At 49.1% G+C, this 13312-nt stretch overlaps 1 protein-coding gene and 1 long non-coding RNA gene across 3 annotated transcripts in view; one reads left to right on the top strand and one right to left on the bottom strand.

The window, feature by feature from the left end:
* Positions 1–13312, top strand: part of LOC147353372 (uncharacterized) — a 118727-nt gene that overhangs the window by 66551 nt on the left and 38864 nt on the right. The window lies entirely within an intron of this gene.
* CDH5 (cadherin 5) overlaps positions 1–13312 on the bottom strand; it is a 38034-nt gene that overhangs the window by 6273 nt on the left and 18449 nt on the right. For both annotated transcript variants that reach the window (XM_086350960.1, XM_086350961.1), the window contains exons 3-10: positions 11765–12053; positions 9796–9912; positions 8770–8934; positions 7763–7950; positions 6250–6500; positions 2674–2816; positions 1014–1138; positions 548–656 (exon numbers count right to left, since the gene is read on the bottom strand). In XM_086350960.1, the coding sequence (XP_086207086.1) occupies positions 548–656; positions 1014–1138; positions 2674–2816; positions 6250–6500; positions 7763–7950; positions 8770–8934; positions 9796–9912; positions 11765–12053 (1387 nt within the window). The remainder of the gene's footprint in view (positions 1–547; positions 657–1013; positions 1139–2673; positions 2817–6249; positions 6501–7762; positions 7951–8769; positions 8935–9795; positions 9913–11764; positions 12054–13312) is intronic.

Below are 13312 nucleotides of genomic sequence, written 5' to 3'. Positions count from 1 at the left end.
GCCACTGCTGACATTGCAGGACTCTGGGGCGGGACTGGTGGACCAGATCCCGTCCTGAGGACACCGAGTGTTAAGTAGTCATTGTGGCCAAATCAAAACACTATATTCTTGGTATTTTGGTTTCAAATGTCCCATTTTGGCTCTTTGGGAGCAACCTCAAAGTTCCATGTCATAGAGTAATTTGCAGTTGTACTGACCACAGAGGTCCCATGAGAAGGAGTCCCTTAGTTAGTTTGTGAACCAGGCTGTCTACACCCCATATCTATTCTGTGCCTATTCAGTGACCTGGGCATCTTAAGAGAAAAGGCAAGGCCATGTGGACTTGGCAGTGTGGCCAGGGTGGCTGTGACCATTGCACAGACCAGTAAGATATGTGGTGGGAATTGTATACAATATCTTGGAACTTGATAGCCCCAGGGAGGGCACCTGATTCATTGGCTTAGTCCTTGACCCTGGCATCTCAAGACTCAAATAACTCCATCTCTGACCACCACCTCCCCCCAACCCCACCCACTCCAAGAGCCAGGCTGACTGCTTCAAGGCGCACCGTGATTATCAATGAGGGTGAAGTTGCTGTCCTCAGTGCTCAGGGAGAACTTGAACTTCACGTCTCGTGGTGTTATATCCTTGTCTGTTGCCGAGATTTGCACGACCAGCTGGAGGGTGGAAGATGGGGGATGGTCAGTGGTGGTGTTGAGCTGGCTGGGGTTTCAGTGATGGTGAGGGACTTTGGGTTTAGACCTGACTGTGGCTGCCTCTCACCTGTAACACTAATCTTAATGGTCTCCAAAAAGTCCCTCTTTCTACCACCCGCCTCCTCACCAATCTGCTCACTACACATTGTCTCTGAGCCTCAGTTTCACCATCTGTAGGGGGAATGTCATCTTTCCTCAAGGCTGTTGTACAGGTTACATTAAGCTCATGAAGTGCCAGCTGACTGTGACCGGGAGGTGCTGCCCCTTTGGTCTGACCCCGGCAGGCGCTGCCTCACCCCCCACCTGAGCCAGACTCACCTTGCCCTGGGGGGCGTTCTCACACACTTTGGGCTCATAAGGCTTGGCGAACTCTGGGGCATTGTCATTCTCATCCATAACTTCAATGTGGACCTGCACAATGGATTCTTTGCCCGTGGGAGTCCCTGCAGGAGAAAGGACTCGTCACTACAGTGGACTTAGCAGATGTCAGCCCTGAGATTAGAAGGTGTGTTGGTGGGAGTCTTGGAGGGGTGCTCTTTTTTCTGGAAGAGGGGGCTGTGGACATTTAGAAGGAAGGCCAAGGATGGTGTTCTGAATGAAAGGAGCAGAAGAGGAAGCGGGGGTAAAGCCTCATGCATAAGGATATTTACTGGAGAATTACTTGTAAGAATCAAAAAGAGAAACAGCATAAGTGTATTTTTAAAGGTTTTCATTAAATCAATTAAGTAATTATTAAGTCAATGCAGTAATTTAAGTAATCAAACCAATTTAAATAAATTCACTACAGAACAGTTGAAAAGATAAACAGTCTGTGTGAAATTGCTTTAATAAACACGGCCAGTTTAAAAGAATGGATCATGTGGCTGTTGGCAATGCCCATGTAAATTACATTTTAAAGTTGTAATCTCTTTAATAAAGACATTTTAGTACCATGAGAAAATAATTCTGGAATAAGGTTAAGTAAAAATTCAGGAAATTATGATTTCACTTGTATGAAATGGCAGAAAAAAGACCAGAGGAAACACACTAGAGTGCTAACGGTAATTATTGCTGTTTGGTGGGGTTATGGCGGGGGGGATACTTTTCTTCTTTTTTTTTTATTTTCTGTATTTTAAAATGCACAGTAAGCTATTGCTGTAAGATTTAAAAATTGTATGAGTGAGATTAGATGGGTAAGAAAGGGGCAAAGATTGATCTGGAAAGCACTCAGAAGTCTATTGAAGTTGGCCTGGCTGCCATGTAGGGGACATGCTGCCTGCAGGAGGCAGGGACCCTCCTGGGTAGGACCAGTGGGACTTTGGCCAAGTCACCCTTTGTTCTGGGCCCCGTTGGTTTCTGGGAAGGGCGGGGAATGTTGATCCTTCTCCTGGAGAGCAGTTGTGTTTTTCTCATATAGGCTAAGAATGCAAAGCTCCAACACCTGCCTTTCCTTCTGGCAATAGTTACCCTACTTTCTGGAGACTCTAACAATCTTGGAGTTGGCAAGTGCTTCAGATTTTGAATTCAACCCACTAACTGGCACATAAAGTCTCCAAAGCAGCCTTTCCCAAATGTCCATGATAATAAAAATCACACGGCACTTGTTCAGTGCACATTCCCTGCTGTTTCTGACTCTCTGGACTAGGACCTCCAGAAAGGCATCTGAGAAGCTCTGTGTTTAAGAGGTGACTCGTGATTCCCATCACAGGGACATATGGCAGCCTGTTTTGGAACAGTGCTTCTTAAACTGTAGTGTGCATGAGATTCTGACTCAGTCTGGGGTTGGGGCCTGCTGTTTTGCCTTCTAACAAAGTCTCTGGTGACGTGGATACAGCTGGTCCATCTACACTTGGGGATGGAGGCACTGTAGCATCCCAGCCAAGTGGTGCATCAGCAGTGCTTATAGTACCTCTGGAGGCCTCAAATGACAGCTTATGCCAATTTTAAAAGAATGGGGAAAAGAGAAGAGCCCAGGTCCTCTGGCAAAAGGGCCACTCACCACTCAGATCCACCTCTTTGGCCTCCACTGTCAGGTTGTACCAAGGGTACACTTCTCTGTCCAGTTCTTTGTCGTTGTAAATGCCCCCTTTCTTGGTTATTCCGAAGAACTGGCCCTTGTCACTGGTCCTGCGGATGGAGTACCTGTCCAGGGGAAAGAGTTCAAGGGATTCCATGGCTTTCCATTGTTCTTTGCAGAGTCCAGACTGCCCAGAAGGACAGACGAGGCCCTTTAGGATCTGTCCCCCTGCATCATCCCCCACCCTTCGCTCACTGCTCATTGCACCCGACCGCCCAGAGAGAGTCAGGGTAGTGAGATAATCTCTTTGATCTGGGCACTGTTGCAATCACTGAGATGAGGGTGGACCCTGAGACTCCATCAGCGGTATCTTCTGAGTCGAGGCAGGTGGCACTGTAGCCAGCTTTACTTCAGCTTGAATTGGATTTTGTGATTAATGAAAAGATAGTTGAGTAAGAGCCAGGAAGAAATAAAAAAAGGAACCAGAAGAGGTAAGAAGTGATTGAAAGGAAATTAAATTTGTGAAGTAAAAATGTGAAAAGTTCTTAAGAAAAAGGCATGAAGAGAAGAGAGATGAAAAAAATCCATAATGTTCCAGATATATTTTTTCTAATACTAAGGAAAATTCCAGAACAAAGAGAACAGAAGAAATAACAAACAATGTAATAAAAGAAAACTTCTTGCTCTGAAGAAAGAGCCAAGTTTATATATTAAAAGAGGTCATTGATATCAGGCATAGTGGAAAAAAGATCAATATTTAGCTATATTCTGATGATACTTGGGAATTTCAGGGGTATGAAAAGAAATTGAAGAGAGTCCACACAGAAAAAATACATCCTTATAAAGAAAGAGAAATCAGACTTAATCCTAGACATTTGCACAATGTTAAGTGCTAGAACACATTGATAATATTTTTGATTTGTAAATGTGAAAGAACTCAGGAAGTATATCACCCCCAAGATGGGTCCTGAAAAACTTTTTGTGAAAACTCACTTCATCTAAGAAATGTCTCAAAATAAAGTAAAAAATCTGGCTTGGGAGGAATTAAATGGAAATTGTTGATTTCTTTATCATATATAGGAAAGCAGTGGAGGTGGTGGTGGTGTGTGTGTATGAGAGAGAGAGAGATTTATAAGTAGAAAATATTGGTCTGGGAAACCAGTTTAAGTTTTACAGATAGAAATAAATGTCACTGGCAGAAGTAAAAATGCATATATTCCATCCAAATACCTAGGAGAATAAATATGAAAAAAATAGACTACAACAAAGATGGGGAAGAGAAAAAAGTCATGAGTTTTGAGAAATAGCCAATGTAAAACAGGCTAAAAGAAATAAGATCAAACTCATCATTTCTGAGGAAAAATGTAAATAGGTTAAACATGACACCTCTCAGTTTTGATTGAAAAGCAAAGCCATCTGCATTCCAGTTTCAGGAGACAACTTAAATGCCAAATGACCTAGAAATATTAAAAGTAAAGATTGGGGCTTGATGGCTCAGTGGTAAAGAATCTGCCTGCCAATGTAAGAGACATGGGTTTGATCCCTGGTCTGGGAAGATCCCACATGCTGCAAAACAATTAAGCCCATGTGCGCAACTCTGAGCCTGTGCTCTAGAGCCTGGGAACTGACTGCTGAAGCCCTCAAGCTCCAGAGCTTGTGCTCTGCACGCAACGAGGGAAACCACTGCACTGAGAGGCCCGCGCACAGCAGCTAGAGAGTGGCCCCTGCTGGCCACAACTAGAGAAAAGCCTGTGCAGCAGTGAACACACAGCACAGCCAAATGAATAAATAAAATTGTCTATGAAAAGAGCAAAGGTCGGAAATTCAGGCGAATCTCAGTAACATGAAAGCAGGATTGACCAACCTGACGTCAGGCAACGTGGAGTGGAGGACAGAATACTTAAGCAGGACAGACTGGGTAATGTCGTGAGGATGAAAGAGACACGTCATAATGAAGGTAAAATAATTATAAACCTTTGTTAACTGAATAGAAAAATTTTAAATACATAAAGCAAAAGTTTAGATATTACAGAGGAAAATGGACAAAAGCAGAGTTGCGTTACACCACAGAACATGTTAAAACCAAAAAACGCCCTACCACTTGTAAATGAAAAAAAATCTCTTAAATAAACCACTGGATCAGTGAAGAAATAAAAATGATCATTATAGACTATTTAAAATAGAATGGCTATGAAAACAGTCATCCCCAAACTTACAAGATGTGGTCAGAAAGGAGGTACACATTTGTCCTTAATAGAGCGTTAACTCTCCCCAAACTGACATGCAAATACAATTCTCATTAGAATTCTAATGCTTTTTATAAAACTCGAGTTTTATGGTTCACAAGAAAGAATGGATGTTTGAGAATGCATTAAAGTTATATAAAGTGAAAAAATACTTGGGGGAGGGACTTGCCTTATACACACCAAGTTTTAGTATAAAACTGCGACCATAAAACAGCGACAATAAAACAGAATGACTTTGCTACAGAACAAAGGATTCAAAAATAGATTCAGGGATATACAGGAACTCAGTATGTAACAAAGGTGGAAAATGATGACTTATTTGATTAATGGTGCCGGCACAGTTGGCTACCAGCTCTGGAATAAAATGAGACTGCGTGAACTCCATGCTCTCAAATGTTATGTGGCCCTAGAAAGTATGGGCTGGAACTGCATCTTTTGTCACAGAGGGTAGAGGTGCCTAGTTGAGATGGAGGAACAAGTAGTGATGAAATGATCATAATTGTTGTTTAGTTGCTAATTCACATCCAACTCTTGGCACTATGGACTGTAGCCCACCAAACTCCACTCTCCATGGGATCCCCAGGCAAGAATACTGGAGTGGGCTGCTATTTCCTTCTCCAGGGGATCTTCCCAACCCAGGGATTGAACTTCCATCTTCTGCATTAGGAGGCGGATTCTTTACCCCTGAGAAACTAGGGAAGCTGAAATGGGCATACTATGATCCAGAAAAAATTTAAAACGATCAGAGCCCTGAAACAAAGGACAAATCCACCATAAATGTCTGTGGGTGTTTGTGTGGTCGTGAAGAGAGGTGTGATAGGATCGTAGCACACCATGGACGTGAGTTGTCCGGAAGTCAGGGTTACTGATGCTTTCTTTGTAGATCTTTGTGTTGTTTCATTGTGTGAAACAAACTTTTCCCTTTTGTGGTTTTGGGAAGACACAGGTAATGAAACATATTTAGTGAAGGGATTTCACATATGTCAAGTTGGTTGTCCTGTTGACTATCAGCTCTCCCTAGATGGGACCTGTGGAAATCTGTGCCTCCCCTTCAAGGTAGAGCAGACAATGGGCGGCTGTAATGGCCAGGACCAGGCTAGGTGGGTACCTGGGCAGGACGAGATTATACCTGGCCACGTGGGTATAGTGGAAGAGCTTGGGCTTCTCGTCCTGCCCCTGCCCACGCCCAGTGTCCATGCTGGGAGCAGCCAGTTTCCCCCTTGGCGTCCTGGCTCAGCCCAGCTGATGTAAGAACCTCGGTGCCAGGGTGTGGCCCTGATCATCCGCGTCCTCACAACCTCCACCCCCTTACCTGATGTCCCGCTGAGCAGCGTCAGGGTCCTTGGCCAGCACTGAGCCAATCAGAGGCTTCTTCTGGTTCTCCTGCAGCTGGAAGTGGTAAAAAGGCTGCTGGAAGATGGGGGGCTCATCCACGTCTGTGACGTTGATAATGACACGGGCGATGTTCTTGGGGGAGGTGCTGCCCAGGTAGCGGAGGTCAATGGTGGGGTCTGTGGCCTCGATGGTGAAGCTGTATTGCCGGATGCGTTCATAGTCCAGGGGCTGTGGGAGGAAAGTGTGGTGAGCTCCTGCTCTGAACCAGGCCCTGCACGGTAGTGCTGGGATGACACCTGTTGAACAGATGAGGGGCCTCTGGCCTGGCTGTCTTCAGCTTCGTCCTGACCTCGGCTCTATTCTGAGTACTGGGGACACCAAGCAGATCAGCCATACTCTTGCTATAAGGGGAGCACAGACTAGTGGTTCTTCCCACAGCTCCTCAAAGCCATGCCTTTTCTGTGTGCCTTAGCTCAAGTCTCTTGCCTGCTTGCCACACTCCTCCTCACCCCATCAAGGAGTCTGTCCAAACGTAACCGGATGTGCTCATAGAGCCTGTTCCTGCCCCTCCTGACACAGTAGTTCTGCTCCCTGCCTGGGTCCCCTTTGGTGGGGATGTGTGTGTCCTCCCTACTGGCCGAGAGCCTTGCTACCATGGGAGCTGTCTGACTCCCCTGGGCATATCCAGTTCCCAGCACAGGGCTGGATCAGAGAAGGACTCCAGAGAGGTCTGCTGGAGGAGTGGTCTGGCTCAGGTACACAGGTTTGAGTGTCCCCTCCGAGGAGGAGATCCCTGGCCTGGCCTCCCTAGTCCTTGGTATGGCCATTCTGGAGGCAGTTTGTGCCCCTGGCAGACCTTCTCTCCTCTTCTAGATTCAGCTGGTTTGACTGCTGTCTCTGCGGCAGCCACTGCCAATGCACACCCCGTCCTCATGGTGTTCACTGTGTCCTTACACACTGACGGCTTTTGGCCGAAAGCACTTGTAATTTACCAGGGCTCTCCTGGCCAGCGCCCAGGGCAGATCAGAAAGTGCCAGGAAGTGAGCCCCCAGGAGCCCTCAGGCAGCCCACAACTGCTGCGACTCAGAAGCATATCGCACACAGTTGCCCAGATGTCCCCAGTGGGACCGTATCCCACTCATCCACAGCGATCACCTGCTCACTAAGGAGCCTGTCTTAACTCTCCTCCCTTTTACATATCACTGCTCCTGGGGGCTTCCTGAGATCGCCCCCCAAATGAGCTGTATACACCTAAGTCCTTGCCTCAAGGTCTGGTTCTGGGGTAGCCCAGCCCAAGGGACTGACCCTTCTCTCGTGGCTCCACATCCCAGCTCCAGGGGTCACAGGATCCACGAGCACATGGCCTGTTCCACCTGGCCCAAATGTGGACCTTTGGTGGCCTCTGACCCGGGAGCAGCCCCTGGATGAGTCCTGAGCATGCCAGGAGCCCCCAACCCCCCATCTGATGCCACTGCTGCAGGCCTGCCAACCTTTATGGGCTTGATGATGCCCTCGTTGTGGCTGGGGTCCGTATCGATGGTGAAGGTGTCCCTGTACTCTCCCTGCACGAAGCTGTACTTGGTCTTCCGGTTTTGGGGCTCGTCTGGGTCCTCAACAAACAGAGAGCCCAGGGGGCTGCCCACACGGATGTCTTCTGGCACAGAAAATGTATACCTGTCTGATGCAGAAGGGGCGCCCCAAAGGGCATTGGGTTAATGAGATAGACAAGGTAATTGTTGCATATACTATCCCAGTATATTTTGATACAAGCAACAGGCACAGTAAAGTAGCAGCAGCAGTAGTAGTAATTCCTCTGAAATTTTGGGTCTCAAGGCACAGAGGTTCCACTCTATCTGTCCTTTCATCCCTTCATCCATCTGACAAGTAGTTATTAAGTACCCCCTGTGTGTCAGGCACTTTGCTAGGGGATCTGTCAACTGCCAAGAGAGAGAAGCCCTGCCTTTGCGGGGCTTTCACCATGTACAGTGAGGTCACTTCAGGGTACACTGGCCTGTCCTTGCAGTGGCTGAGCCTCTGAGGGACATCAGCCTTGGAGGTGCAGGTGGTGAGCCATCTATCTGACCTTCCTCCCCAGCCTGCCCAGCGCATGTGAAGAGCTCTTGTTGGACATTTTCCTGTGGGGAGAATCAGTCCATGGGTGGGTCAGGGCCCAGCCCTGGCTCTGGCGCTCTGCTGAACCCCGACTCCCCAGCTCGTGGGTTTTCCTGAGCTCATGGGAACTGGGTGAAACTGGTCCTGTCTGGTAGTGGGACTCTGGGCACATGGGACACAACAGGGAGTGTGAGCTGCTGCTGGCTCAAGAGGGCACCCTGGCAGGCCAAGTGTGCAGCCCTGGAGTGTGTGCAGAGACGGGGAGCACCGGGAAGCCATCTCTGATGCAGGCTCACTCTGGGGTGGAGGGAGAGGTAGATGGACGCCAGGCTCCTCCCTGAGAGCCGCCCCCCCCCTCCACCAGGGCCCAGGGAGATGGGCTCACTCTGGGTGAAGATGGGGAAGTTGTCGTTGACGTCCTGCAGCGTGATGAACACAGTGGCTGTGCCTGACTCCCCCCTGCGGCCCTGGGCATCTTCTGCTTCCACCACAACCTCGTACTTGTCCTGCGTCTCTCGGTCCAGGTGTTTGTTCATGGTGACAATGAGTCCTGCAAAATGTGTCCTGTCAGGAACCATGTTACCTGAGGAACTTTTAAAAAAATATGGGTGCCCAGACGCTACCCAGAGAGCCGTGACTTCAGAGCTCCTGGGTGACTTCCCTGTGTAGCCAGGGCCAAGAGCAAGGGGAGATCCACCACCCATCTCCACGCCCTGCACTGTTAGGCCAAAGCCACACAAACACTTTTGTCCACTATGGGCCGAGAAAGAGCCTGAGGCCGCATCTAGGCTCAGAGTGAGCAAAGTGCTGTGATGGTTATGCCTCAGTGCAGCACAGCTTGTGTATTTGCCATTGTTCTGAATGGTGGCATGCCCCAGGCCTGACCACTTGTTCTTCTGTCTTTCTCCAAAGACTCAGTCCTTACAGTTTTTTAGGTCACATGTGATGGCTAATGACAACGAGCCACATGCTCTTTATACATCATCTAATTCAGATTTCACAGCTCCTGTATGGGGTGCATGCATATAACCTTCCCTATTTTCACCATGAGGACTCGCCAGTGCTCAGAGGTTCATTGATTTGCCCAAGGTCTTTAGAAGCGGTGAGCAGCAGAGATGAGGTTGGAAACCAGATCTGTGTGGTTCCACAGCCAGAGCTGCTAACCAGCCTTCTCGTCCGCCTCTCATGTCACTGCTTGGGTGGATTTTTGTCCCCTGGACTTGAGTTCACGTCCTGGGCACCTGTCTGCCTCCTCCTGCCCTCACCAGCCCCCTTGTCTTGATGCGTGGTACCGACCGCCTCCTCAGGAAAGTGCAAGTCAGTGGTTGGTAACACCTGTCAGACTTCCCTCTGTGCCTGCACCTCCACCCGCTCCAAGCCAGTGCTGCCCAGGGGGATTAGTCACACAGACCAGAACCACGGATGTCGAAATTTTCTTTTCCCTTTGTGAGCTGGTACACGACAGAAGCATGGTCTGCCACCGTGGGGTCATCTGCATCCACCGCTGTCACCTGGATGACCGAGGTCCCTGCGGGAGAGAATCCAGGGTGGCTGCCTGCTGACTACCAGCCCCTCACCCCATTCCCAGATGAGGGCAGATGGGGCTCAGGCTGTCCCCTGAACCCCCTCCCCCGGGTCCCATTTTCTGAGGAGCCTGCCTGGCACTGACGTGCTGGCAGTGGCAGAGGCCCAGCCAGTCAAACATGAAGGGTGAAGAGAGCGGTGGTTTTCATTTATGGGGGAAATGAGGGAAGGGGCGAGTGTCTGCAGTCATGGGGAGAAACAGAGGAAAAGCTGCTTTATTTTTGCTCCTGGAAGCATGAGGACAAGAGAATAGGAAGGGTCCCAAAAGACTGGGTGTCACATCTCTTTCCCCTTGAACTCTAGGCTCCCCAGGCTTAACAAGAAGGTCTGGTCTTGAGCCCTGACCAGAGAGCCTGGATGAAGGGGTGGGGATGGGAGCTCTTTTCTTGCATCCCCTGGAGGCTGGGAGTAGAATTGAGGAAGAAATAGTCTCCTCTGGGGGCCTAGGGTCTAGGCTGGTGACATACCTGGGGATGAGGTATGTCCCTTTCTACCCACCTCCCCCCGACTCCTGCATGGACCCTAAAGGTGACCCCTTATCTTGGTGGCAGAGTTGGCCTCCTTCATATGTGAAGTCTATGCTCTCGGCATGCCAGCCCTGAGAGTCAGAGCAGTGGGTGGAGTTGGCTTCAAAGAGTAACAAGGTGTGTGTGTGGTGTGTGTGGTGTGTGTGTGTGTGTGTGTGTGTGTGTGATGTGTGTATGTGTGTGTGTGTGTGTGTGGTATGTGTGTGGGGTGTGGTGTGTGTGTCAGGTGTGGGGTATGTGTGTGTGTGGTGTGTGTGTGGGGTGGGGTGTATGGTGTGTGTGTGTGTGGGGTGGGGTGTGGTGTGTGTGTGTGGGGGGGGTGTATGTGGGGTGTGGTGTGTGTGTGGGGTGTAGTGTGTGTGTGGGGGGGTGTATGTGTGTGTGTGGGGTGTGGTGTGTGTGTGGGTGTGTGGGTGGGGTGGGGTGTGTGTGGTGTGTGTGGGGTGTGTGTGGGGTGTGGTGTGTGTGTGTGTGGTGTGTGTGAGTGGTGTGTGTGTGGGGGTGGTGTGTGTGGTGTGTGTGTGGTGTGATGTGTGTGGTATGTGTGTGTGTGTGGTGTGTGTGGGGTGGGGTGTGTGGTGTAGGATATGTGGTGTGGGGGGGTGTGTGTGTGTGTGGTGTGTGTGTGTGTGGTGTGTGTGTGGGGTGGGGTGTGTGTGGTGTGTGTGTGGGGTGGGGGCTGTGTGTGTGGTGTGTGTGTGAGGTGGGGTATGTGGTGTGGGGTGTGTGGATGTGTGTGTGTGGTGTGTGGTATGTGTACGGGGGGGGGGTGTGTGTGTGTGGTGTGTGTGCGGGGTGGGGTGTGTGTGTATGGTGTGTGTGTGGGGTGTGGTGTGTGTGCGGGGTGGGGTGTGTGTGTGTGGTGTGTGTGTGGGTGGGGTGGAGTGTGGTGTGTGTGTGGGTGTGTGGTGTGTGTGGTGTGTGTGTATGTGGTGTGTGTGGTGTGTGTGTATGTGGTGTGTGCGGGGTGGGGTGTGTACGGAGGGGTGTGTGTGTGTGGTGTGTGTGTGTGTGGTGTGTGTGGGGTGGGGTGTGTGGTGTGGGGTGTGTGTGTGTGTGACGATCAGGGCTCTGTCTGGGACCAGGTCAGAGTTTAGTCTTTAGGGACCAGAGTTCCTTTCAAGTCACAGCAAGTGGCACTACACGCATCCTCATCGCTGCTTGGAACTCACTGAATCCTGCTCCAGGCAGCGAAGCTGCTGATGGGAGAGGTGCCTCTGGATCAGGGATGTGTGAGGGGAGAGGGAGAGGGACAGACCAGGCACATACCTATCCCTGACATCTCGGGCACAGAGGCATTGAACACCCGGTGGGTAAACACAGGCCAGTTATCGTTGACATCGTGAACTTTGATGGTGAAGCTAGAAGGAGACTCCAGGTTCTTCTTGGAGTCCTTGTCCACCACAAGGGCAGTGAGGTGGTACTCGGAGATCTTCTCCCTGTCCAGCCTCTCTAAGGCATACACATCGCCTGTGTTCTTGTCGACCCGGAACACCTTGCCGGCAGACTCTCCTCTGAGCTGGTACTCGGTCTTCTTGGGGTCCACGCTCGATTTAATCTGTAGGAGGAGAGGCACCGTGAGCTGGAGACGGCAGTGCTGCTGTGTGTGCCTGTGTGGGTGTATGGGATTGTTGAAAAATCACTTATATAAGCGTACAGTTAAATGAATTGTATTAAAAATGAAGGTAATTACCTCAAAATGTATTGCTTCCTAATAGTTTTACTACATTTCACCATGTTCTTGAGTTTTTATGCTGGTCCTGTCTAATCACGGAAATCCTAGCTAATGGTGTGTTCATGCACATCTCTTTCCCACTCTGCCTTCGAGCTGGTAGCTTGAAACAGATACAGGGAAAGTATTTACACCAAGGAAATTGGCAAAGGCTATAAACAGGGTCTTTTCCCTTCAAAAGCCAGTTGTCAACTGTTTATCAGCACATCACTGGGCCCCAGCCATTTAGTTTTGGAACGATACGTAAAATGTTCTCTTCTTGAAAAAAAAAAATGTTCTCTTGGATATTTTCAATATTTAGTCCTGCAGAAAAGAACTCCAGCAAGCTTTGTTTAACTCAGAATTTCCCATACTCGTTAGACCACTGAATCCTTTTCTTTTGTAACGCGTGTTGTTAGTGTCCTTAGGAATAAGGTTTGGCAAATAATGTATGTAAAGGAATTTGCTCAGGCTGTCAATAAATGCTAGTTGTTACTCATGCTAGAGCCATGTGTTCAAGGATATTAGAAGATTAGAATTGCTGAACATTTCATTTATAGAATCTTAGAAACAGAAATTCCTAGGAGCATAAACAAATGATATTTCATACATGTCGAATGCTTCTCTAATGGATGGTTAGGATGTTCAAAAAACAAAGTTCAATTCAATAAAAGAAAACAAAATAATCCAATCCCTACGAAGTGCCAGCTTGGGAGCATAGAGATAGCGCAGACTGTGCTCTTGCTCTCAGAGCCTGATTTGAAGCTGCAGAGGAGATTTTGAGGATGGGCAGCATTTAAGGGTCAGTTGGAATGAGAACCGTAAGTGAAGGTGTCACATCAGAAAGGCTGGCGGAGGACTGGAGAGACAGAGGGGTCTCAGGACAGAAGAGGTGGCATGAAGATGGGCATGGTCAAGTCCCATGAGGTCTGGAAGGCATCCTTAGGCTTAGCAATGATGCAGTCATCAGAGCCCTTGGGGAGAGCAGCATTAGGGTGGTGGACTGAGAAGCTGGATGACAAGGCTTTTAGAAAAGAGTCTCAGAGGTGAGGAAGGGGGAACTGGGAGTGAGGCTCCTCCCCTTTGGGGGCTGGAGAGATGGAGAA

The sequence above is a fragment of the Bos grunniens genome, chromosome 18 (genome assembly GCF_055505025.1).
Source record: "Bos grunniens cultivar Pamir isolate PY7600 chromosome 18, Bosgru_T2T1.0, whole genome shotgun sequence".
Classification (NCBI taxonomy): domain Eukaryota; kingdom Metazoa; phylum Chordata; class Mammalia; order Artiodactyla; family Bovidae; genus Bos; species Bos grunniens.
This window is presented reverse-complemented; position numbering and strand designations above follow the sequence as displayed.